This window comes from Clinocottus analis, unplaced genomic scaffold, assembly GCF_023055335.1.
Source record: "Clinocottus analis isolate CAN_PGR_092001 unplaced genomic scaffold, fCliAna1.0.p SCAF_7, whole genome shotgun sequence".
NCBI classification, from domain to species: domain Eukaryota; kingdom Metazoa; phylum Chordata; class Actinopteri; order Perciformes; family Cottidae; genus Clinocottus; species Clinocottus analis.
This window is the reverse complement of record NW_027176229.1, coordinates 11653101-11678752: the sequence shown is the minus strand read 5'-3', so window position 1 is coordinate 11678752 and position 25652 is coordinate 11653101. Positions and strand designations below refer to the sequence as shown.

The following is a 25652-nucleotide window of genomic DNA, read 5'->3' as shown; positions in this document are numbered from 1 at the left end:
GTAGTGAAGTGTAGTTCTTATGATACATATGAAGATTTGACTGATGCCTGAAGCCTGAACACACTGACCTCAGTCCAAACCGTATAAGGGACATGAAGTCAATTGTGAGGATGGAGAGCACCCTCTTGTGACACATGACATAGATTACATTCTTTTAAAAAAAAGCACTGGGGTTTGTGAGGAAGGAAGTACTCATATCCTTCACTTAAGTAGAAATACTAATCACACATTTTTATTCTCTACAAGTAAAAGTCCACAATTCAAACACAACATTTGTTTTATTGGTGGATGTTCATGGCACATTTTCTGGGTATTCTTAAAGAAAGTTTTTGTTTTGTTGTCTTATTTTCATCCTTACCCGTGTATTTCACATTTTATAACGTGACATAATATGTTTTACAAACTAAAATAAACATAATCCAACTTTGGGTGGGACAAAGGGAACAGGGGAGGATGGGCTCTTGTTGTGAATGGGTACGGTCTGTGGTCACTGGCTGGTCGGGACTCAACCTTCACCCTGAGCCAAGTTTCTCGCCGAGTGTGCCGTCCCATTGTGATCAGGCAGCAGCTCCCTCTGCAGGGGGCCTGTAGCTGTTGAATGGGACGGTTCGTCCTGTGAGCCACCCTCTCCAACAAGTTCCAGAGGATCAGATCGTAAACTTCTGCCTAGCCTGGTCTCCACTCGACTCTCTTTTTTTTTTACACCAAAGTTATATGGGAACTGCGTGGTGAGTTTTCTCTCAAAATTGTTTGCTCTATTTGTTGATGTTTTTTTATTATTTAATTTTTATCTCCCTTCTCTCTCTTTCACAGTATTTGGAGATGACACTGACATTTGGGATGTTGTCCATCAAGGAGAACCCTTGTGCCTCTGTGTCTAGTGTCACAGTTGCTCTGTGTCTTCTCACCCTCCTACTGATCACCCTTAGGGGCCGAAGGAGCCAGCACCACAATTCCCAATTGGACTACACAAAATATCCCTCTCCTCCCGGCCCCATGGCGTGGCCTCTTGTTGGAAATCTGCTTCAGATGGGCGATCAGATTCATCTTTCTTTAACCAGCTTGAGGCTCCAGTACGGCGATGTTTTCAAGGTACATACAGTAAAATGTGTTGAAAAGCTGTAGCAGGACCGATGATTAAGTATACATTACTTCTTCTCGCTCTAGATGCATCTGGGCTCTTTAACTGTTGTCGTCCTGAGTGGATACACCACTATCAGACAAGCGCTGGTTCGGCAGGGAGACGCTTTTGCCGGACGACCTGATCTATTCACTTTTTCTGCTGTAGCCAATGGGACCAGTATGACCTTCAGTGAAAAGTATGGACCGGCCTGGATGCTCCATAAGAAGCTGTGTAAGAACGCCCTCAGGTCTTTCTCCCAGGCGGCGCCCAGAGGGTCTGGTGCCACTTGCCTGCTGGAGGAGCATATCTGTGCTGAGGCAGCTGAGATGGTGGCAGTGATGCGGGAACAGGCTGTTGCTAAAGGGGAAATGGGCAACGATATGAAGGGTATAGATCCAGTGATGCTCCTAGTAACCTCAGTGGCTAATGTTGTCTGTGCCCTCTGTTTTGGGAAAAGGTATGATTACAATGATAAGGAGTTCCTCACTATAGTTCACATCAACAACGAGGTCCTGAGGATTTTTGCAGCAGGAAACCTGGCTGATTTTTTCCCTGTGTTCCGCTACTTTCCGAGTCCATCTATGAGAAAGATGGTCCAGCACATCCACAGGATGAACGAATTCATGGAGCGTAGCATCGAAGAACACATCAACACCTTTGATAAGGTAAGTAGTCAAAATAAATGGCAAAAGAAAATGCAGAATCACACACTCTTTACAGAACAATCAAGCATTGCTATTTTGTAGGATAAAGTGGTGTTTAATTCTACACTTGCAATGTTGATTAGTTACTGCAAAAAAAAGTGAAATAGAAGAAGAAAGGTTTTTGAGGAGATTTAATGCAAATATACAGGTTTCAAAGAAACGTTTCACGTGTCTACCATGACCAGGCTACCACAATGATTTGTGAAATATCTTAACAAGGTATTAACAATTACAAACAGATCACCAGTGTATATTATCTTAACCAGTCTATTGTACAGTGACTATGAGATACATACAGAATATTTTCAGTACAGCTTAATTTGGTGGATGCCCATTCTGTAAGTACAGTATTGGTTTCTTCATTCTTCTTCATTGTTCCACTAATTTGCTATCCACTACTTAATCTGACATCACACTGATACAGAAGTAGCTGTGAGTGCAACTGTAGCCAAAAAAATAACAAACAAGTTCCCTGGGAGGGACTTTTGTTCTTGTGCAGAGTGGCTACAACTTTTGCATGCACTCTAATTAGGAATTAGCATCCAACTGGAAGACACGTGTCATACTATAACTGTTGTTTCTTTCTTAATTATTGGTTTGAAATACTTCTATCTATATCTGCATCATAATGTATAACCCTATAGTTAATGCAATGTGAAAGATCCAGTCATGTCATGTGTGTGTGTGATTGCAGAACTGTATCCGGGACATTACGGATGCTCTGATTGCACTTTGTGAGGACAAAGAAGAAAATAAGGATATGTCTGTGCTCTCCGACTCTCAGATAATTCACACTGTCATAGACATCTTTGGAGCAGGTTAGCCACGAAGGTTTCACTTGTCGTATCACCGCTCATGACATTTATCATAGTGATAATGATGATGTCTCTCTTTTCACTGCAGTTGTGTTTTTTGTAACTTTCTAAAGGATTTGACACCATCATTGCTGGTTTAGAGTGGAGCCTATTGTACTTGATCAAATATCCCGACATCCAGGAGAGAATACACCAGGAGATAGGTACTGTCTCTCCTTTTTCTTTGTATTCAAATATTAATCTTCACGGGAGCCAAAAAACGGTAACTGGTACATTCAATACAGTTACTGCATGCATCTTATCTATAATATTATCTTCTCTAATATTGCTTTTGTAGATTGTGTACTGTTTATAGCTGTTTTACTGTTTATTTATATTACTTGTTTTTCATTTTATTTTACTATGCGTCTCTTGCTGCTGTAATCCTGCAATTTCCCGACTGCAGGACTAATGAAGGATTATCTTATTTGATCTCAACTTGCTATAAATGACTCATTCTCATTGTCCAGAAATAGAAGGTTGTTCATTAATGATTAACACTAATGAGATAAAAATTATTATTGATCTGCCAAAACTGCTATATTTAGCACATACAGTGACTGTTAATATTTGAGATATGGACTAGATCTAGAGTGGATAGCTCTTCCCTGTTAAACAAGTATTCACAAAGATGTTTTAGGACATACAAACGGGTGGGAATGCATCTTTTTGTAACACATCTATAACCGGCACACATGTAGACACGCATATGATGCTTTTTACTAGGACCTAATAAAAAACAATCTAAGAAAATCCAACAATAACCGACCCCAGGGACCTTCTAACAAAATCGAAAGCCATCAGAGAAACTCAAAAGATTCGTCCAATTTGCTGACGCCAGAGCTACTTTTGAAGTGGGTTGACAGAACTCGTGCCGCACGTTGCACATTTTCTCAGAGAGAAAGAGGGAGAGAGAGAAAGAGAGAGAGAGAGAGACGGGATGAATCAAAGAGGGAGGCACAAACAACCAAAGAAAGAAAGGTTAGAGAGTTGTTCCACGTCGATACAAAAGCGGTAACACGCAAGGCATGTTATGTGAACACACATAGTTAGAACATTCTTCACTTCCTCGTCACTTCAATTAATTACAACTTAATTAAGACAATTAACTGTAAAGCCTTTATTCCACTGTTTACATTAAAGCTCACCACTCTACTGGAAACCTTTGTCAAGGGAAACATTGTTAATCAATCTGAAAGATAAGCAGAATTCATGTGATTGTAAATATTTGGGAAGGGTGTTAAAAACTCAAAACATTCAACAAATCTCAGCACCTTCAACCAAATGCATCGTAATGAGTAATGATGATGTAGTTATATCATGTTGTAGCTATTATGAAGCTAAAGAATTATTTAATGTCATTGCAAAAGGCTCTACTGGCCAAACACTGACTCAACCTTCATCCCAGTTTAAAAAATCACCTAAATTAGGACAGAAGTCTCTGGAATTGTAAAATAGCTTCCCAGTTTTTCCAAATATTCAAATCTTTTTTTTCTTTTCTTTTGCAGACGACCACATTGGCACAGCCAGACTGCCCATGTTTTCAGATAAGCCCAAGATGCCTTTCACAGAAGCGTTCATATATGAAGTGTTTCGCCATGCTTCATACATCCCTTTTACCATTCCTCACTGGTAAGACAGTAGTTTTATTTACAGTACATTCATGTTTACAGTTATATGTATTGTTAAAACGTAACTCTGCTTTTCTCCAATTCAGTACCACGAGAAACACCACCCTGAATGGATACTTTATTCCCAAAGATACATGTGTCTTCATTAACCAGTATCAAGTCAATCATGACCTGTGAGTATTCATCTGACAGGACTTGTTATTGCATCAGTAAAGAGTGACGTTATTCAACACCTTCTTGTCAGTTGAGGAGAATGTGTTTGTCTGTTGTATTGCATCATTGATCCTTGTGTTTTTTTCCTCTGTCGTAGGGATCTTTGGTGTGACCCGGAGACCTTTCGTCCTGAACGTTTCCTGGGTTCCTCGGGACTCCTCAACAAGGAGCTGACAGAGAAGGTTCTCATCTTCGGCATGGGGAAGAGACGGTGTCTTGGTGATGGATTTGCACGTTTGGAGATGTTTGTGTTTCTCACTACGCTGCTCCACGGGCTGCGGATTGAAAATGTTTCAGGTCAGAAGCTGGATCTCAGCACCGATTTTGGTCTGACTATGAAACCGCGTCCGTACAGGATTGCCATCTCCTCAAGGTTTTAGACCACATTAAGTTATGTGTGGATGTTTTGGAACATCAGCACACACAATCTAATTGTTTTTATCAGCCATCATATTGGGTTAGCCATTTATATGTTACGGCTAACGTAATAATGCCACAAAGCTACAGTCTGTCTTATATTATTGCTCTCAGACTGGGGTTTCTTCTTGGCAAAGGTGGTCAAGTCCACACATTAACAACACAAACAATGGACAGATTAAACACAATATTTTAGATGATGTAGGGTCATTCAAAGTCCTTCTGTGCCTTTTACTTTTTAGAAGCTAGAGTCCCTCAGCCTTCCTGTCCCACCACATTAAAAATAAGAGGAACACAGACCCTCATTAAAAGTTCCAGTTTCACCTGTAAACTTAATTTTCCAGACACCGTAGGCTGTCTGCCATTGAGTTGTTACACTTGTACAATAGCAGGTTAAGTCCGTCCCACGGCTTCAAACTGGCAGCCGGCGGATTCACAAATTCACAAAGAAATTGTGAATTCACTGAAAAAAGATCATTTCAGGCATAACGTTTCACCAGCCTTGAAGATGGCCAGGAATGATATTAAAAATGTAATTCAATGCAAAAACATGTCTTGCTTATTGTTACATAATGTTTTAGCTTAACTGTGTGTGTTTTCACATTCTAGTTTCTCTGTGCACACCTAAAATCACAGTTGAACATTGTGTTTTTATTACTGTTCTACTGTTTATTTATTTATATTACTTGATCTTACCTCTATTTACTGTGAATAAGGGCTGTTGTAATCTCGGAATTTCTCCACTGAGGGACTAATAAAGGACTGTCTTATCTTATGTTAACTTGCACATGCACACATGATGAATTATGCATTTTTTTAAATGTATAACTGTAAATGACTTTTGAAATGTCTGATCTCACCATTATATTATTTTTTAGAAAAATAATAGAATAAGTGTCTCGTTACTGTGGTTTGAATGTCAACCTCTCACAATATCTTGGTGAATATTATACCATTGGAGATATATTTATAACTTGAAAAGGGAAATTATTAAATTATTTGTTGCAGTAGCAATATTTTTGTCAAATTAAAGTTCCTATTGTAGAAGTACTGTAACTCTATTGTCCTCAATGACAACAAAATGCCAACACTGTCGCATGACAGCAGACCTTCATTAATGAAAGGCATAATTTCCAGTTCGCCTGTGTGTGGCCATCTATACGACTCATTTACAGTGGTGAATTTGTTTGGGTAAATTAATTACCTAAACAAACTAAAAGGATGAGACCTTGGCCCTCTCATCAATGCTGATCCCTCTCCATGTACTCTCTGTGTCTTTGTTGCTCACTTTGTTCTAGTCCAGAAAGCTCACAGTATGATTTCAACTATGGCCGTCTTTAAAGGATAACAATACATAGTGAACATGAGCTGACGGGCTGCTGATCTAAAGTAGCCAATAAAACACAGCACGCATAGCAAGGAATCATGCTCTAGTGTGGCGTAACACAAAGAAGGACTTGTGGGGCTCGCGGTTTACATTAAACTATGATGAACAAATAAGATTAGATCCAAATACAGACAAACGACGATGTTCATATAGAAAGCGTTATGCCTCATCGGCACTGACTTGCCACCTTGTCAAATGTTTCAGTTTGAAGCCTCGAAGCTATTTGAATAATGTTGGTGTTATAGTAAAAGACTATAAGATGTGTAAATATCAGTCCATATGTTACTGGTTAGGAGAAAATGAAAATGGCACCCAGCAATAATGAAAAGGTTTCAGGTCCACCGAGAAAAAGAACACTTTCCGTATGATTATTTTTTTTGAAATGATGCAGCTGTAAGGTCCAACTCTAACCTAAATCATAACACAATAAGTGAACATTATCTGTGCAAAAGTTGACTTTGATAAAGTGAAGCAGAACAAAGTTAAAGAGGGTTTAGTAAAGAAAACATGTAGACGGGGTCTCCAAAATTTGCATTGGGGCACATTTGTGCACATTTGTGATGCTTGAATTTTCTCATGAACCAAACCATATGTTTTACTTGGATATTATTTATGGTGTTCAATACATCCAAATATAGCAGTTTGAGGATTTTTTTTTCATAAAAGAGGTTATAATTTACAGTTTTATATAACAATTGCCCAGTCTGCCTCCTTAGGGTTGAATTGGTTTTGAGTTGGTTAAGTCATGAAGCTCTAATTTGAATAAACCTGCTGCCTGTCTAAAAGGACAGACGTGATGTTTACGTGATGAACTGTCCATTCTCAGCCAAGGGATATGACCCCTATAATAGTATTGGAATGGGAACATGTCATGGGCTTGAAGATGTAACCTCTCTAATGAGCTAAAAATGTGTTGCCTTTCCCCACATACAATAGGAGGGCTAACTGAATGACCAACTGACTTCCTATTTGCCTCTTGAGTTACACATGGGGCCCTGCATTGTGGGGGCCTCATTCTATAGACCCAGACTGACAGCACCCATTAACAAACTGCACGCAAATTCACTGAATTCAAGTGTCAGCAGCCCAATAGTGATGTTGCCTGTTCAAAAGATCACTTATTATTCAACAGTTAACACCACAAGCGATCCCTTTGCAGCCCACGCTCTGTTCATATGCGAGCAGTCCTGAAGTCTAACCCGGTGGTTCTCAAATGGGGGTATGTGCACCCTGGAGGGTACGTAAAGGCACTCCAGGGGTACAAGAGATTTAAAATATATATATATATATATATATATATATATATATATATATATATATATATATATATATATATATATATATATTTAATTTGAGTATCATTAAATATGTATATAATAAATATTTAATAAAGTATAAGTGTAAGTTAATAAAATGAATTGTACATATCCTATATTAAATCAGACACTGATGGCACAACCAAACTGCTCGGGGTACTCAACTAAAAAGATCTGAAACATCTTTTACATCACTAACCTATAGAAAATAATGTGTGAACTGATTAATTGACACATCATTATCTTTGTTATTCGTATTAGACATCCTATGGATTATATCATAGAACCAGTGTTCATGCAGTCATCACTGAAGTAAACCAATTGTATATCACCAATCCCTCCACATTATACACTCAAATGACACACAGACCACTCAAGTTAAACACTTTAATCCACTACTATACACAAAAGACTTCAAATGTCTTCCTCTTCCACTGTCTGTCCTGACCTCAGCTTCATGATCACCTGTCAGAAACAGAAATGGAAAAACAAAACAGAAATATTAGCTTGACTGTTTAGTTTCAATGTGGCCAACACATTATTTATGTTTTCTTCTCCATAAGATTCATGTTATGAAACAGATCCCAGTGACACACACCTCTTTCAGCTGGGCAATCTCTTTGCTTTCCACATGTCTCTGGGCATTGTTGGTTATGGCTTTCACTCTTGTTGCATAACTGGAAAGTTCAGGAAGTTCACAGTTTATTTAATAGTTTGTTCACTTAATATAATTTTAAAAAATAAATCTCTGTTTGTTTCTTACATGAGAGATGTGAGCGTCTCATCAAGATTGCATTCTGAAGGAGAGATGTTCACGATCATGAGGGTTTTGGCATTTCCACCCAGGGAGTCTTGCATCACCTGAGAGGGATGAAGAGGGATAAGCAGCTTTTTCTTTATTAATACAGTTTGTATGATTTGTGTCTGGGGTCAACAGCATTTGATTTCATTCAAAATCTAAAGTATACTGCTTTAATTGCATTACCTGAGTTAGCTTGCTATTCCTGTACGGCACATGGGGCAGCTCAGCAGACAAGGCTGAGATCACATCACCCAGGGCACTCAGAGACTTGTTAATGGAGTTAGCCTCCTACGTAGGAGGAGAATTCAAAGAGGCCATGAGGAACATCTGATAGTTTACATCCCTTGATGGTGCAATCACAAACACATCAGCAAACCTTTAGCTGGTGGTCCTTGGCACCAGTCTTGGCTGCTCTCTCACTGCCTGCCAGGTCCACGAGGCTCAGCTTCCCGATGCTCACACTCCCATTGGTCCGACTCCTACTCTCCACCATGATACAAACAATGAGATGGGAGCGGGAACTCTCCACATTCATCTCTTGGGAAACACAACATAGAAGGCTCTGAATAATGGGTTACACTGTGGCTGTAAAATGTAATTATTTTCTTATTATTGATTATCATTTAGATTCATTGATTGCTTTGTTTGTAAAAGACAGAAAATAGTAGAAAGTGCTTACATAATAATCATAAGATTACAATTCATTATTTATTACTATCTTTCCCATGGTTCTGAGTGCTTGAAGGCTAACTTAACAAGGGCAGCGACATGTGGGACAGCAAGCAAAGTCACAGAGTAACTAGTAGCAGTAACTAGGTCTTATGTTAGCGGTTCTGTAAGCACAACAACTCGCTGAAGGATGTCTCAATCACGCTACACCTGCGGCTGCGTCCCGCCACCAGCTCTCACTCAATGGGAGGCTAGCCTGTTGACACCAAGTCCGATTGTTTTCAACAAAAAAAACAAAAAAAACAAAAGCAGAGTGTGTTATATGTTATGTAGCAAATGGAGGGGCGGCATAATTGTTGCAGAAGTGCATGCGCCTTGTCGTGCCTGAAAGAATCTAAGTGTTTTTTTTTATAGTAAATAATTGTGTAGTTCTTATTGCTCCCTATTATAGGTCAGTAGGTGCATCCTGTACAAACTCTGATGACCTGAGTGCATGTAGAAAACAAAGAGTCTCCTCTTCCTACAGGATGCAGATTCACAGTGTGGCTGCTTGGCCGCTCACCGCCCAGTCCAGTAATGATGTACCGAGCTGCCGCCCCGTCACACTGACTGTAACTAACACGATTAATCCAAACCATTTAGCAGGGCCCTGCGAAATGGGCAGCATGGCACGGTATAGAGGACTCACTGGTGGCAGAGATGTGTCTGTTGGCGCAGGCCTGCTGGAACAGAGCGTAGAGCTCCTGGGCACTGGAGGCCTCTTTTGTCTCTGCCCCTTGGACAAACACAACCCCTTTTCTGTTCCTCTTGATCTCCACCCGCCTGGCCTGGCCATGGGACTGGGGCTGTGCCTGGACCTCACTAGCCGGGCTCACGAAGAGGTCCTGCAGCCTGTCGCTGTACAGCTCCAGCATATAGGCCGAAACCTGAGGCAGCAGATGAAGAAGTAGAGGAAGAAAGTTTAGGGCGTCGATGCAATTAATCTGTGCTCTTTCCCATCACCCAGATAAGATCTAATACTCTGCTGACTGTTACCTTGAAGTCAAATTTGGTGCTGCTCTCCTGTATGATATCAAATATGGCATTAAAGGATCTTGGTATAATTCCGAGGTTCTTCTGTTCCTTGTCCCCCACCATGGTGAAGGTCTTCCCTGAACCCGTCTGGCCATATGCAAAGATACAGACGTTGTAACCATCGATTGCTGACTGGATCAGCCTGTGGGGGAAACCCATCCTAAACTGCAGCAGTACTTAAAAATTTAAACGTCTGTACTTTGATCATAAGCTCCCCGACGGCACCCTTTGTGTTTTATCTTTCATATTCATAACATTTAAATAATTTTTTTTTATGTGTGGTGTGAAAAAAGCACATTTGGGCCAATTATATGTGTTATGTTACATTTTCAGGTTTAGTGTATTGATCTGAGATTAGGAAGCATCTCACTTGTTGGTGTCATGAGACAAATCTTCCTGAGAGGCTTCAGCACCAAACACCATATCGAACTGAAACTCCCTCGGCCCGCGAGGTGTCTCCACGATGACAGAGTAATCATCTATTTTCTCCACAACGGTGGTTCCGCTCAGCGCCTCCAATCGGTTCACTGGTCGAATCCGACAAAACACTCTGATTTTACCTAAAAACAAAATGAGTTAAAAACTGAGGGTTAAACTGAAACAAATATCATACATACATATGTAATGCTGGCAAATGTGTACCTTTCATGTCTTCCACCATGTTGTAGTACTTCTTCCTCATTGTCCTTTCTGAAGTGTAGTTCTCAATAATTTTCTTTTTCTCGTCTTTAACAAGCTTTAGCTTGACAGAAGAGCAGGAAAACACACAGCTTTGGAGACTGGGGAATTTATGTAAGATATGTGTCTACAAAACTATAGAAACATAAATGTATTCGCTACAATGTAATAAAGTTGTTAATTCACAGACGACAATGAATCCAGTGCACAACAGCTTGATGCACTCAAACCAGTACAGGTGCAGGCTTAATATGTGTAATTCTTTAACAGCTGTGGTGGTATATTCAATTCACGACTGGTGTTTTGCAGTGGCACGTAAACAGACAGGGAAGGCCCACCTCCCCTGTCCCTTCTTTAATATAGAGGACAGGTGCTTGGTTACTATCTCTGAGGCCTGACCTGACTTGACATTTTGACTTATGTGATTAAAGACCAACCTGATCTTGCAGCAAGAGAAGTTGCTGACCAACACTCTTCACTCCGTCTGTGGTTCCTATACTCCCTTGGCCCAAGATGTCCTCTTGTTCTGAGACAACATCGCAGTCTGAGCAAAACAGACAATAAAAACATGGATTTAAGAGATTCACCTGGGAGCCAATTGTGGTGTAGACACAGAATCATATGTCGTACAAACTGACCAGCTTTTGAAGATTCAAGTATAACAGTTAATGATAAAAAAGACTCTGGAGCGCATATGATTGTAATGTAATCAGTCATTTACAGATGGCTGCAGTCAACAAAATTATTAATTTACCATTTGTTGCAGGACTTTTACCGGTTTTAATGCAATCCAAAGCCAACTGAGAGATCTCGTACCCCCTCACGGTTTCTCGTAGTAAAGATACACTTGACTCATATTCATCTAACCTGAGAAGTGAAAGAAAAACATCTGAATTATTATTAGGTTTCAGACAGTAAAAAGAAGGCAATATGAAGATGAACTCAATTTAACCTGTCACTTTTATATCGACACTACCTGTGGCTTTTCTAACAAATAAAAAGTATATTTTTGTTTATATCGCAAACTGTTTTAATGATCTCTAACCCATCTTGGTCAGTGTTCTCGCTCTCATTATTGTCTTCTTTGGCAATCTGCAAACGGTCCAGTTTGTCTCTTGCTTCGACCAGAGCGATCTGATTCTCCTCAATTGTCAGGTCCAAAAGAGCTCTGGTCTCATCCACTGCACTGCAGATAGCATGAGCCTAGACAACAGAACAAAGTACTGTGAACACAACATAGTCATACAATCAAGGTGATGTCTCAGAAAACAAAATGCTGCCAGCCAAACAGGGATTGCCATGTTTAAAATAATTAGATACAACGGTAGTTAGCGGTTTGTTTATGGGCTACATAGTTCAACCACACCTTGTGTATGACCGTGGAAAGCAGAATGCTGCAGGGCGGCTGAGGGATGGGAGGACTGGGGCTCCTCTCTGCCTCCAGCAGCTCAGTGATCTCCCTCTCCCTCTGGTACAGACTCTCTTTCAGCTCCTCCAGACGTGCTTTAGCCCCCTCCAGTGGCCGACCAGACTCATTGCAGGCCTGCAGATTAAACCCACATCACAAAAACATTTTGTCCTGCAGACATTTGATAGGTCCACCCCTAAAATATCTCTAACAAATTGAACACTAGATAATATCAGACAGCTTTCCTGTCTTTGTTATGTGACCATTGTCTATATGTTGTCTTAGAAGGTTTTTTTGTTGGATGCTTTACTGATATTTTTTATAATCTTTGATCATGCACTTCAGATATGATCAGCAAACTGCCATTGTAACTGATTCCAACCCACCAAGGTCTGTTGTTGATCCGGAAATCCTTTGTTCTCGGCGCTTGCACCGTCCTCAGCAACTTCCTGCTGCTCCTGTGATGATGCCCTCAACATTTCTTGGACTTTCCCTACTTCCTTTCTGGCCATTTGCAGCTCCTGCAGTGCTGATCAGTGTAGTAAAGGTGTTCTATGCAAAGGTCAGGGATTTTGGAGACATACATATTCATTAATGGCTGCAGACTCACTGGAGGCCTGGTCGCTGTGCAGGACATCCAGCCTGTTGGAGAACAATTCCAGCATTTTGCTCTGAAAGAAAGAACAGAACAAGGTTGGTCCAATAATTTTGCAATGACATTGAAAAAAAAACCTGTTACCTGTAATACTCAAATACAGCCACAAGGACGTGCTCCAGTTCAGAGAACACAAAAGAGTTTATGGAGCCAGCCAGATTCCTTTGCAACCTTTTCTCTATGCCACTGGAGGGCCTCCTCTTTACTCCTTCTTCTCTCAGCTCTCTGCTCCTCCAGCAGCTGCTCATTCTGTGCAGTCAAAGTCTGTAGGAAAAAGACAAAGAGAAGAATACATACATATATACATGAAGCTGTTTAATGTTTAACTATATGGCCTGTAACATGACTGATGAAGTGTGGAAAAGAGATTTGAGTTTTTTTACTTTACTACTTGTGAGGACAAAGTGTGCTACATGAGAGTTGCAGGGAAGTGAGCCAGGTAATAAGGAAAATATGGGAAAGGGAGTTGGATGGGGTTCATATAATAGAGACGCTTCGGTAAAATAAACAGAGATGGGCTGAATATTACTGACCGCAACGCTACTCTCCAAGTCAGCATTTTTCTTCTCCACCTTCTCCTGATAGAGGTTCAGGATTCTCTTCAGAGTGTTCATCTTGCTCTGGTGGTTTGATCTGATCCTCTGCACGGTCCACTCCTGATCACACAATAACATTTGCATTACTGTTGCAGTGTATTGGGGCCCTTTTTCCTCACACAACCTTCCTCACCTGCTTCTCTCGTGCTGTAGCCTGGAAGTTCTCCTCCAGCTCCTGCACCATCTCCAGGTGTCTTTTCTTCATCGCTTCCATGTCATCAGTGATCTGTTTTGGAGTTTGTAGTGCACACACAAACAACATGAGATAGCATCCTGGTTGCATTGCACATACTGATCTAATGCCTTGCAGGGCCACACCAGCAGCATCATGGCATCCATGTGAGTGTGATGAAAGAACACAACACAGTGTCTGACAGTGACTTCCTTGTGTGTCCGCATGCCCTCTCATTGAACAGCTAGACTCTGCTCTAAGTCACATGTCTGATGATTAAAATCTCTGTTTCACGAGAGTTAGAAGACATCTGTTTTGTTTAGCGAAATAAATCGGATTCTACTCTGAATAGAAATATACTGCTCTGGGAAACCGAGTGCTTGTTCTGTGCTGCTTTTCAACAATGATGCTGGTTATTTTACCTGAGTGATGCAGAGCTCAGCTGATTCGTAGGGGATATAAATCTTGAAATCTTGTGGCCTCTCAGCTTCTGCAGGTTGATCTGCATCACTGCGAGCTGACAGCTGAGATTCTAATGATCCTGCAAGATTTACATGCTGTAGATCACCATTCAGTTCAGCACATGCGTGCAAAATGATAGCCTATCACTTTGTGCCTTTTTGTAATAAGGGTACAAATCATACATGTAAGTAATGCTTAACTAATGCATGGCTTGTGATGATCAAATGCGGGATTTCACATGAATTCCTGCTGCACACCATTGACAAACGATGGAGTCACGATGACTTTATGTGATTAGATCAACTGAGGAATGTTCATTTATAGTTACTTCATTGATTGATGATTGATTGATTAATTGTAAATGAGCTGGATTACAGTTACATTAAAGTCCATTTCAGACCCATGCATTAGCTCTCTTTCTCGCTCTCTGAAAGTAGAACAGCACATGTTCTCATTGAAACATGACACTTTTTATCCAGCATATGTGTCTGTAAGTTGTCAGTTTGCACCTACTAGATGATTTAGGTTTTAATCACTATCTACCATACTTAAGTCCATTTCTTTCAACAACCAATAATTCTGATAATTACAACCACATCAACTCATGTTCCACCTTCTAGGTTGTAAACATGACATGAATATTATTGGGTTATGCAGCAACATGTCTTTTTGCTTCTGATGACAAGTTTTAGAAATAATCCATGGTATTAAAAAAACTGTATGTTCAAAGAATGCAGCTGATTTGGTCACATATCAATTAATGTATGAAGTACGTGAATTAACATTTCTTGATGATCTCTAAAATGTGTACTAATAGCATAAATGCACAGTGTCTTGATAATTGGTTATCCATGAGCAAATCCTGTACTGAAACATCATGAGTTGTAAGTTAGTTCAGCATTACCCATATTATAAAGTTACAGCTTCACTTCTCTGATCTCCACAGCTTTTATGTAACTGTGGTATCTTTCTCACCTCCCCTCTTGACCCCTTAATCATTATTACAAATGCTTTGTGAGGAAACTCGCAGACATAAGGCTTTTCCTAGCCCGTTACCCTTACCGGGCTAATTCTAAACTTAACCCCTGAAACATGTATGAACCCTCAATAGGGCCTTTAAAGAAGTAAGGAACAACAAATTGTTCTCACTCTGAAAGTCTTAAACTTAAATTTGTTTCCATAGATACACTCTCACTCCTCCATCTTCATCATTTTACAGCACCTCGGTTGACTTCTTGTCCAGGGTGTTTTCTGTGGTTGCCGATCCAGCGTCTGAACACAGTCCATCTCTCCCTCCACAGAGTTTTGTGACGAAAGACAGCTTTAACAATGAAGCAAATGTTGGGGGACAGTTGGAAACAACTTGGGCAGTGCAGTAATATGCACGGAAGAGAAGAGGAGAGAAACAGCAAGTCTTGTACCATATTCTTCTATTGCCTAATTCTTTTTCGCAATATAAGGCATGTGCTGAGTGTTATTATTTCATTTTAATTTGCACATGTAACTGAAATGAACTTTGAATAGTCAATTACATAATCAAAATGGTGTACGGATGAATGCCAAACGCTCGAGCTCATGAAACACCCCTCCAGCGATGTGTGCGTGAATCTGTGCAATGTGTTTATAATGAATTTATCATTTATTTCACTTACATGGATACAGTTTTGGGGGAAATAAAACACATAAATCTCAGTTAAACCATTTACATTTTATTTATGATATTTAAAACATGTTTTACATCTTTATGATGATATTGACTGATCAGTGTGCAGTTTATTGTCTGTTTACATTTATCAATATTGCTCTCAAAATGTTTCAATGATTTCTATTTAGTAAACTAAGTAGTCAGTCACTGTTTATTTTATTTTTCATGTTAATCTGTCAGTGTGACCAGGTTCATCTAAAATAATGACACATTCCTGCCTCTGAATCCTTCAACACTCTTATCTCTTATATTCCCCTCCCACCCGCTTCACCCCCTTTGTTTTCTCATACGGGAATGTGGGCGTGCCGTCATGCTGCTACTTCCTTTCCAGAAACACCTTTCAGCAGAGAAACAGAAATTGTCAGCCATGACAGAAGAAGGTTGGTGGGATAAAAACACACTTTGGTTTGTTTAGTTTGTTTAGGGGTTAAAGTTCAAAGGTTAAAGGATACAACAGTTAAATATTGTTTACACATCTGTGATTGCGTGTGTGGCGTGAGGGTTATCTAACTGGTCTGACCTGCTGTTTTGTCATCGTACTGTTGAAACTGTGTGTTGTGAATTATTGGACATGGCCTCTCATCCTTCAGCTCTGGTATGCTGCCCGGTAAATCCTCCAACACCTGCACTGTGACAGGGACCCGTTCTGGTCGCGAGGACAACACAAGGTCTTCAGTGCAGGTAGACCTGACCGTTGTCTCCCAGGCGTCTGAGAAAAAAAATTAACAGGCACAAGCCGTGCGCGATGTAAAGATGTAATTTAGATATGCAAAACAGGCAGACAGACAGAGAAATGAGGGACAGGCAAGCTACCACATAAAAATAGTACATTAAGATACAACAGAGTATGGATGAATGTAGATTCAGATGCAACGCTAAAAATAAGTTGCAGCAGGAGAAAACACATCTTTTAACCAGCAAAAACATCTGGATAGAAGATGGTGAAGCTGACTTTGACACAACGCGTATTGTATCTCTTACAAAAACGTTGACCTCTGCACACAAACATTCTGCAATGCATTTCTGCAACAGCTAGAGGGACATCAGCTGTTTTGCTACTGGCAGGAAAGATGCAATACAGTATGCATTTGCCGGTCTCTTTGTGTACTGTGTACTTCCAAGTGTGATTCTAATGGTCCCTGCTGGCCTTCATGTCCAGATCTCCAGCCAAACCCTGCCAGGAACAGTGTGTTTGTTCTGATAATCTGACTGCTCTGCTGCTTCACAACGGAGGCAGCCAAGCAGTTGAAATATTTAAACCTCGTCTAACTTCACCAGTCTGCCTGGAACACATTTATCACTCCGAAAAAGCTTCTTCTATAACATATAGTTGTATATATGATCCAGATATTACCATTATGCAGATGAACGAGCCATTAGAACAGAAGGCGTTCACTTGATGTTTTACACTCACGTTGTTTGCCTGCAGGGGTCACAGAGTGATGTCGCCCTACTTTCTTTCCCAGGAAGGTCAGTGAATAAGATCCATTCTCAGCTCCAGACGAGTTTACATACATTATGTATACAACTGAGTTGGCTTATCTTTTTTTTGGTCTTTGCAGTTGAAAATATGCAACGGGATCGTCCAAAGCCTGCAGAGAAAGGAGGGTTATGTCAAAGCCACAAAGAGCCTCGAAAGATGACATTTTTTATATTTATTCGCAATTTAAGATCTCCATTATGAACTCTCGTTCAACCCTCAAACTATTTGCAGATGTCAAAAAGCTCCCACAGCAGGTCTACTGAGAGGCTGTGAGAGGTGGTCAAATGTAATCCATTTGTCAGCCTCTCAGAGTGACGAAAAGTTACAAACTTCTCAACAGAAAAAAAAAAATCCATATTGCAGAAGTTTGCGTCAATTAAATAAATCTCACATATCACTAAGCAGGAATGGGCACAATGCCAGTTCTTTCATCAAAAAACACAAGAACATCCAACAGAGTAGAAATCAAGACAAAACAGAACAAAAAGAATAAAGAAGGCCTGATGATAAAAAGTCTACCTGGCCTGAGAGCAGCTCAGATCCCTTCAGTGTGATTCAGTCAGTTTGAGTGCTGCAACTGATCAGGAACGCAAAGAATGCGTCGAACCTGATCTCAAGGTAAACTGAACTCTCAACAGGCTTTAAATATTTAACCTGCAGAGATAGAGTTTCACCAGGTACTGGCTTAAATGCCACAGAGTTTGCTGGTAAAAGGATGCTCCAAACAGTCCCATGCGTGAGATACAGATTGTAACTGGATGCTGTCTCACATTCACAGACACACATCGTTTATACACACACTCACTTTGATCTTTTGTTTTCCTGGAGACCGCATACGTTCCTCACTTAAGTAATGCAATAAATGACATACATCTATGTGAAACTCAGTGAGCAGAATCAGGAAATTATCTTAATGCATGCTTGTTGGGATGAAGGGAGCATCAGATGATTGGATTTATACAATTTCTATTTTTTCCATATAATGTAACTACATATTAAATCAAATACAAATTTGGATTACTTGTACTTTATATGAGTATTTTTCTTTACTAACACTTTATATATATGTATATATATATATATATATATATATATATATATATATATATATATATATATATATATATATATATACATACACACACACATTACTTGTACTTTATATGAATATTTTCTCTACTAACACTTTATATTTAGTATATATATATATATATATATATATATATATATATATATATATATATATATATATATATATATATATTATACATACACACACACACACACAATACAATACATCGTTATACATTTAACCAGTGCTACCAGTATTTTTCATTTGTGACCCTTACAATAAAATAACAGCATTGGAACCTATTGTCATATTTCAGAGGTCAGACTTGTTGGCTGATCAAAAACATCTGAAACCAGATTTATGCATCGAAACATATTTTTGTTCTCAGTTCTCCTTAATCATCTCATAACCCCTCAGATTCATCTGTTGGCCATTTTGAGGGGCCCAATTTCTAGTTTAGAAACCACTGGACTAAAGCTACTACTTTGAATTTTCAAACTTACGATACATTTGGCAGATTTGGTTTCATTGAATGCAGGACTTTTAGTTGTTAAGTTGAGTATTTTGCAACTGTTGTGGTTTTACTCTCTTCCACGTTCGTTGCTGTCATATACCTAGAAAAGTAATTGTGGAATAAAATAAATTGAATACTTGCTAATTAAAGGTATTGTACTCTCATCAAGTTGCTGCTCTTGGTCAAGCCGTTTGATAAGGATTTATTTCATTTTTTTAGATTGAGAGACTCATTTAGAGCATTTGGACCAGCTTGAGGATCCATTCAATGTGTATACTAAGAGATATGCGCCCATGAAGCCTCTTAGATGAAAAGACATCTTCACCTTGTACTTTCTTTCTCCACAATCTCGACTCTGTGCTGATCATATTCCTCTGTGAATAGGCACAGCGTCACTTTTTCAAATGTGGCAACTTCAACATAACACAATAGTATCAATCAACACACATGTACTAGTCCTAACAGAAAACAATGACGTCTTTTAGCACAGAGAGGAGTTTTTGTATTGATGTCATCATGGGCCTGTGAAGTCTTGATTATTTAGACGCTCCCAAATAATGGTAAAGTATGATTGGGCTCAATTGATGTGGTCATCAGTAAGATGTGTCATTATCCTGGATGCTAATCTCAGGAGCACGCATGTAGGGATCAGGCCTTGGCTGTGCTGCCTTGACAACATGCCACACCTTTAAGGCAATGATTACCCAATTGAACTGAAGGGAGACTCTTCTTTGGAAATGTTAAGGTGGTCTTTGCCTAGCCACTGCAGGCACTGTCAAGCGGATGTGCACAGGGATATAGTATATCAATAGGCAAACAGCAAACAAGAGAAAAGATAAGAGCAAGAATTCCATTATGTCTCCTGGAAAATTAAACAGAAATATCATCAAACTTTTCCTTATAGAGACTTATAGAGCTTCCGTCAGATCTCAGATATTCCATCACATATATAAAGAAACGATAATAGTAAACACGTCAAATCAAAAGTTATAATAAACAGAAAGTTCCTGAGTAACATAATAGGATTATTGCATTGAAACCCAATTACATACGTACACGAAAAGAGCGTGACTTTGTAAAAAAAAATCTGATGGAAAAACTGCTCGGCGGTGCGCTCTGATGTGGCAGACAGCGGTTCAATCCATTGGCAGCGGTGGAGGGGAGTATGGGCTGGACCCGTTACTAGGTGGGGTTTATCTTGGGTATAAATAAACTCTCTCTGTGTCGCTTCAACGCTTCTGAACTTCAGTGAGACAAACTTCTTCCCTCTAAGAACACACGGTAAGACAGTTTTTCTGTAATAAAGATCTAAAATCTGTTCTGCAGCTGTTATTTTAAGAGTTTGCTGACTTTTGCTACGAGATGGGATGCCTTTAAATCCCCTCTCCTTCAAGATGTCGATGCGACCGACAGGGTGTGGTTGGGAAAACGGAAGCGATACTTTTCGGGAATATACACATTTGACGCAATAGGCGTTATTCTAATAATTACGAAGAATAGTTGTCTGTCTATGTCAAGATTATAGCAGATTATAGGCAACCGGATCTCAATATAATGTATAATGCTATGTATCCGAGTTTAGCAGTCTCCACCTGCTTGCCATTATGGAAAACCACATAACATAAACCCACAGTAAATATGCAGAGGAGTGGATGAAAAAAAAACATGAGTGAGTTCTGCTCGCAGGTTTTATAGATAATAACTTTGCTAGTTATACTATACAATAGTGATACCTTTTGCTTTAAATACTATCTATAGTATGATCAGTGGACCTTGTTTGAGCAAATCTCTTCTTCTCCCCCCACAGACAAACTCCAGTAGTCCCACCATGTCTTTCATCCAAGCCTTCATGCAGCAGACGGTCTATATGGGCATGCCCGATGACTCAGTACGTACAGCTGTGGTTTCTGTTCCAGTTGCTCAGGCCAACAGCCATGTTTCTTTCCTTCTTTTTTATCTTCCTCTGGTGGTGGAAAGTTTTGTCAGAGAGGGAGAGGGAGAGGGAGAAAGAGAGAGAGAGAGAGAGAGAGAGAGAGAGAGTAAGAGAGTGAGAGAGTAAGAGAGTGAGAGAGAGAGAGAGTAAGAGAGAGAGAGAGAGTAAGAGAGAGAGAGAGAGAGAGAGAGAGAGAGAGAGAGAGAGAGAGAGAGAGTAAGAGAGAGAGAGAGTGTGTGTGTGTGAGAGAGAGAGAGAGTGTGTGTGTGTGTGTGAGAGAGAGAGAGAGAGAGAGAGAGAGAGAGAGAGAGAGAGAGAGAGAGAGAGAGAGAGAGAGAGAGAGAGAGAGAGAGAGAGAGAGAGAGAGAGAGAGAGAGAGAGAGAGAGAGACTAGTAAAAGGGAAAAGAAGGAGTGAGTGGGAAGTTTAAAGGTGAAACAAGGGAAGGAAAAGGAGTGGAGCAGAGTGGAGCAGAAAAATAAGTTGTGAGCTGGTATTAAAGTGAAAAGGAGCCTGAACTGTAAAGATTTTATGCAATAAGAAAAAAAAGATCATTCCTGTGTGACTCATTGCGCCAGGAATCTACGCCCCTCCCTTCAGAAACTCTGCCGACAGAACAGAATTCTACTTCTGCTTTCCCTGGCTTCTTAAAGTGAACTGCAGGGAAAGTTGCAGGTCCTGCATGATTTTGTTTGTGCTCTGAAACTCGTTTGGTTGTTATTCGGTTCAGTCCAGCGGGGTGTGTAGAGGAATTTTAGGCCCTGCCATGGTCGCTGGTGGTATGGAGATGTAAGGGCTCAGGCTCCACAGCAAAGTACCCACAGGAGTTATAAAACCTGTCAAAAAGATCTTCTTTTATGTCTCATGTGGAGCATAGATGCAGCAATGTCTAAGTGGAGAAAAAGCTGTGATTTTATCTTTTTTAAAGAGTACTTTTGCAACAAAGGAATTCTAATTTGTGTGTAAACGACCTGATGCACACCAGTCGGTAGTAGAACTCAAGTATTTACAAAACACACAATAATCTGTGTTGTGTCTTTCAGGTCCTCAAGAAAGAGGGAACAGTGACTGCAGCAACCAATTTCAGCTCCAATGGAGATGCAGCAATCTTGGATAAGGCCATCAAGGCAAAAGGTGAATTTAATGTGCACACAGGAGGGCTTTGGAGCGTGTGTTAACATGTCTGTGCGTAGTACAACATGCTGGCCTCTGCTGTTAGAACTTTAACACCCTCTGCTGGCCCTCACACACCATTACTACTCACAGTGTTTGTTGTATAAAGTTTTAGTTTTTTTCAATTAGTGCAAACTTAAGTCTCAACATACTTATAAATATCTGTCTCTGTCATAATAGATGCAGAATAATATAAATGTTCTTTTTACTTAACATAATTTTCTTTGTGCAGGTGTGGATGAGAACACTATAATTGAAATCCTGGTGAAAAGGAGCAACGAGCAGAGACAGCAGATTAAAGAAGCCTACCAGAAAGCCAGTGGCAAGGTAATTGAAATTAAATCAAAACTTTTACAAGAAAAAAGTTGATGTCATTCCAAAGTACACACACTGTTACACACACACACACACACACACACACACACACACACACACACACACACACACACACACACACACACACACACACACACACACTCTCACACACATAATAACGTGCTCTCACACCCTGTTTGGCTCATTGGTTATCCTATAGTCTCTGGAGTCAGCACTAAAGAATGCTCTGAAAGGAGATCTAGAGGATGTGGTGTTGGCTCTCCTGAAAACACCAGCCCAGTACGATGCCCACCAGCTGAAAATGGCAATGAAGGTACCCACACACACAAACACAAACACATTTAATCAGCCTCTTATTATTAAAATGAACACTGATATAAATGTATAAACTGTTACTGTAATGCTGATAAACTAGGCTTAATTGAGGTGAATGTCGTGGCCCTCATCTGTTAATTTTTGTGCATTTATTGCACTTACTTCCACATATTATTCATGTATTGTTTTTTAACAGGAGGGTAAAAGGTGTGTTTTGTTTGAACGTAGTGAAGAATATGGAGCCTTTCTCTGTCTCAATCTTTTTATGGCTACATCCCGTTCTCAGGGTCTGGGCACAGAGGAGGAAGTCCTTATAGAGATTTTGGCTTCCAGAAACAACACGGAGATCCTGGAAATAAAGAAAGCCTACAAAGAAGGTGCAAGGCAACACATTTTAAGCAACAATCTCCACCAATCTGGTGTTCGAAATTGAAAGTAAAAAGCACATAAGACTGTGGAAAAAAACCTTTTTAATATGGGAGTAAACGTTTAATAAAGCACTTGAGGAAACCTGACATTTTTAACGTAATCTCATATCCTCTATGCCAACATTGTGATTTCTTCATTAAGATTACAAGAAGGACCTGGAGAATGACATCAAGGGTGACACCAGTGGAGATTTCAGGGCTGCCCTCCTTGAACTCTGCAAGGTATATGTGTGTCCACACTTGCTTTTGAATGTTGTGGTGTGCGTTTTTGTTACAGGATTTTCAAGACACAAGTATTAAGCTACAGGAGCCTATTCATTCGCAGCACCAGGATGCAAAAAGTTCTGAGGCAACATAACACTCCCTACTGCAGCTGCTACTGTCACAGTGAATTGTAAAAAAACAAACTCACTCCCTCGATACACACTCACATGCTAAAACAACACAGGTTAACATCAGGCCTTTAATGGCTTCTTTTCTTTAATTTTTTTTTTTACAGCTCTTAAAGCAAAATGTGCAGCACAAACTCAATATGCATTTCTTATTCTGAATTTTAAAACATTTTAATTATCTCCATTATCAATATAATATAACATTGTTTATTGAGCAACTTTGTTTGGGGCCTTTACATCTTTTTACTTAGTCTTCATGTTCAAATTATGATTATTTTGAAAATTATGTTATTAAGACTGAAAAAAACAGCACATATTTTATGGTACAATGACGCTTCCTATGACAGTTGATTTTATACTACACAATCATAAATCAGGTTTTCACAGAACTACATACATTTGAAGTAGATCTTTAATCAAATAAAGCTACAGTGTCTCACAGAAAACAAAATTACTTGACAAGTGATGTTTAGGCCACAGTGAGAGTCACCTTCTACTGTCTATTGTGGACAGACTAAATTAGTTTTTTGCTATAATAAAATGTTTTCTTCACGTCTTTGTTGTGTTCAGCACTGTAATGTTGCTCTGCTTGTCTTCCTTACAGGCCAGCAGGACTGAAGGAGTTTGTGAGCAGATGGTTGACACCGATGCCAGGGCTCTGTACGAGGCCGGGGAGGGGAGGAAGGGCAATAATTGCTCCGTCTTCATTGAGGTCCTCATCGGCAGGAGTGCCCCTCATCTCCGTAGAGGTTAGCTGGCTATCGCTCCTGTTCAGTAAAAACATTTTTTGGATGTTTGTGTCTGTCAGATCTAACACTCTTCCACTGCTTCTTCTCCTTCAGTGTTCGAAAGATACTCAAAGTACAGCAAGGTGGACATGGCCAAAGTTATCGATCTGGAGATGAAGGGAGATATTGAAAGTTGTCTCACAGCAGTAGGTAAAGGCACAACCCTCAACGATAATTTTCATTTATGCAGTGCTTTATGCACAGACTTAATTTAAATGTTACCCACTTTTTTAAATAACCACAGTGAAGTGTGCTGGAAGCCGTCCTGCATTTTTTGCTGAGAAGCTCAACTTAGCCATGAAGGTACAGCATAAGCATATGACTTTCCAAAGTATTTGAAAATAAATTCATGCGAGATTCTATGCCAGCTGCCATAAGGCCTTCCCTGACTGGATCTATTCTGCCCATCAGGGTAAAGGTACCCGTAAAAATACCCTGACACGCATCATGGTGAGCCGCTCTGAAATAGACCTGAAACGGATCAAGGATGAGTACAAGAAAAACTATGGCACAACCCTCCACAGGGATATTCTGGTGAGTAAACGTCTGATAGTAAACCCATCTTACAGTCTATGCCTAGATGTCCGAATCGGTCAAGTTTTTATTGATATGCATATGGTTTAGAAAAGAACAGACAATGGTTTACGGTGTGACCAATTTTAACTTTTCTTTTCTTCAGGATGACACAAAAGGAGACTATGAGAAGATTCTTCTCGCTCTCTGTGGGGGTGAAAACTAATAGCCATCAATGGGATCAAGGCTCATAAAACTGAAGAGCCAGCACAGCTGTGGAAAATCACCTATAATCGTTTGATGCATATTGTGCCGTATATGCTCTTGTGGAGAACTGACAAGCCTGTCTTTCTTTTTGATTGTCTGGTATTAACAGCAATGCGCAAAGATTAACATGGAATTGGCTCCTTTAGCAGATCTTTTCTCTCGAAGTTATTTCTTTTCATTCCAGCATCCACATCTCAGTATAAATCTGACAGTATGCTAGACCCATGTTTTGGAACAGACTTAGCTTATCACTCAGTAGATTATTATATCCAGTGTTTGTAGAGAAACTGAAGTTAGTTATCCCAGTGCAGCTACTAACAGATGTATACAGATCACCATGTGCCAATCATATTCAGCAGCAGTCGGCCTACCCTTGAAGGAGCTTGAACAACTTGCAAATAAAAGCTTTTGTATGAAAGCCCATCTGAGTGGTTTTGATTCTTTGCATATGCACATACAGCACAAGACAGGCATAAACCAACCAGCGATAATATACGTTGCCAGATATTTACACACTAAATTGTATAGTACTTACAATGATATATTATGTAAATCTTTAACACTCCCCATGAT

The 25652-nt window shown here is 39.9% G+C and overlaps 3 protein-coding genes and 1 long non-coding RNA gene across 4 annotated transcripts; 3 read left to right on the top strand and 1 right to left on the bottom strand.

Annotated features, from left to right (window-relative positions):
* The first annotated feature begins 593 nt into the window (after positions 1-593).
* On the top strand, positions 594-5920 carry cyp1d1 (cytochrome P450, family 1, subfamily D, polypeptide 1). Its single transcript, XM_068604929.1, has 8 exons — positions 594-728; positions 814-1092; positions 1168-1788; positions 2522-2645; positions 2756-2845; positions 4190-4313; positions 4399-4485; positions 4623-5920. The coding sequence occupies exons 2-8, from the start codon at positions 823-825 to the stop codon at positions 4903-4905; spliced, it is 1599 nt and encodes a 532-aa protein (XP_068461030.1). The 5' UTR covers positions 594-728; positions 814-822; the 3' UTR covers positions 4906-5920.
* A 2139-nt stretch (positions 5921-8059) lies between these two features.
* On the bottom strand, positions 8060-10851 carry si:dkey-96l17.6 (uncharacterized). Its single transcript, XM_068604991.1, has 9 exons — positions 10833-10851; positions 10561-10750; positions 10152-10332; positions 9805-10042; positions 8824-8984; positions 8631-8735; positions 8409-8506; positions 8244-8322; positions 8060-8110 (listed from the first exon to the last, which is right to left on the bottom strand). Exons 1-9 carry the CDS (start codon positions 10849-10851, stop codon positions 8060-8062), a joined length of 1122 nt encoding a protein of 373 aa, XP_068461092.1.
* Positions 10852-16199: 5348 nt separating this feature from the next.
* On the top strand, positions 16200-18331 carry LOC137778901 (uncharacterized). The gene is made up of 4 exons (XR_011077028.1): positions 16200-16246; positions 16457-16547; positions 17296-17336; positions 17429-18331. It is a non-coding gene; the product is annotated as an uncharacterized lncRNA (long non-coding RNA).
* A 1757-nt stretch (positions 18332-20088) lies between these two features.
* anxa1a (annexin A1a) lies at positions 20089-25502 on the top strand. The gene is made up of 12 exons (XM_068566259.1): positions 20089-20216; positions 20743-20823; positions 21911-22001; positions 22273-22367; positions 22576-22689; positions 22978-23068; positions 23262-23341; positions 24116-24260; positions 24354-24449; positions 24544-24602; positions 24711-24833; positions 24979-25502. Exons 2-12 carry the CDS (start codon positions 20764-20766, stop codon positions 25036-25038), a joined length of 1014 nt encoding a protein of 337 aa, XP_068422360.1. The 5' UTR covers positions 20089-20216; positions 20743-20763; the 3' UTR covers positions 25039-25502.
* The last annotated feature ends 150 nt before the right edge of the window (positions 25503-25652 follow it).

Bases quoted from the DNA above. Each gene is read 5' to 3' on its own strand.
- cyp1d1 (XM_068604929.1), top strand. From the start codon at position 823: ATGACACTGACATTTGGGATGTTGTCCATCAAGGAGAACCCTTGTGCC. The intron at 1,093-1,167 runs GTACATACAGTA...TTCTCGCTCTAG, and splicing joins AGTACGGCGATGTTTTCAAG to ATGCATCTGGGCTCTTTAAC. The intron at 1,789-2,521 runs GTAAGTAGTCAA...GTGTGATTGCAG, and splicing joins ACATCAACACCTTTGATAAG to AACTGTATCCGGGACATTAC.
- si:dkey-96l17.6 (XM_068604991.1), bottom strand. The intron at 10,043-10,151 runs GTAACAGTCAGC...CTGCTGCCTCAG, and splicing joins GCACCAAATTTGACTTCAAG to GTTTCGGCCTATATGCTGGA. The intron at 8,985-9,804 runs GTGAGTCCTCTA...GTGTTTCCCAAG, and splicing joins CAGACACATCTCTGCCACCA to AGATGAATGTGGAGAGTTCC.
- anxa1a (XM_068566259.1), top strand. From the start codon at position 20,764: ATGTCTTTCATCCAAGCCTTCATGCAGCAGACGGTCTATATGGGCATG. The intron at 22,002-22,272 runs GTGAATTTAATG...TTCTTTGTGCAG, and splicing joins TAAGGCCATCAAGGCAAAAG to GTGTGGATGAGAACACTATA. The intron at 24,450-24,543 runs GTAAAGGCACAA...AAATAACCACAG, and splicing joins AAGTTGTCTCACAGCAGTAG to TGAAGTGTGCTGGAAGCCGT.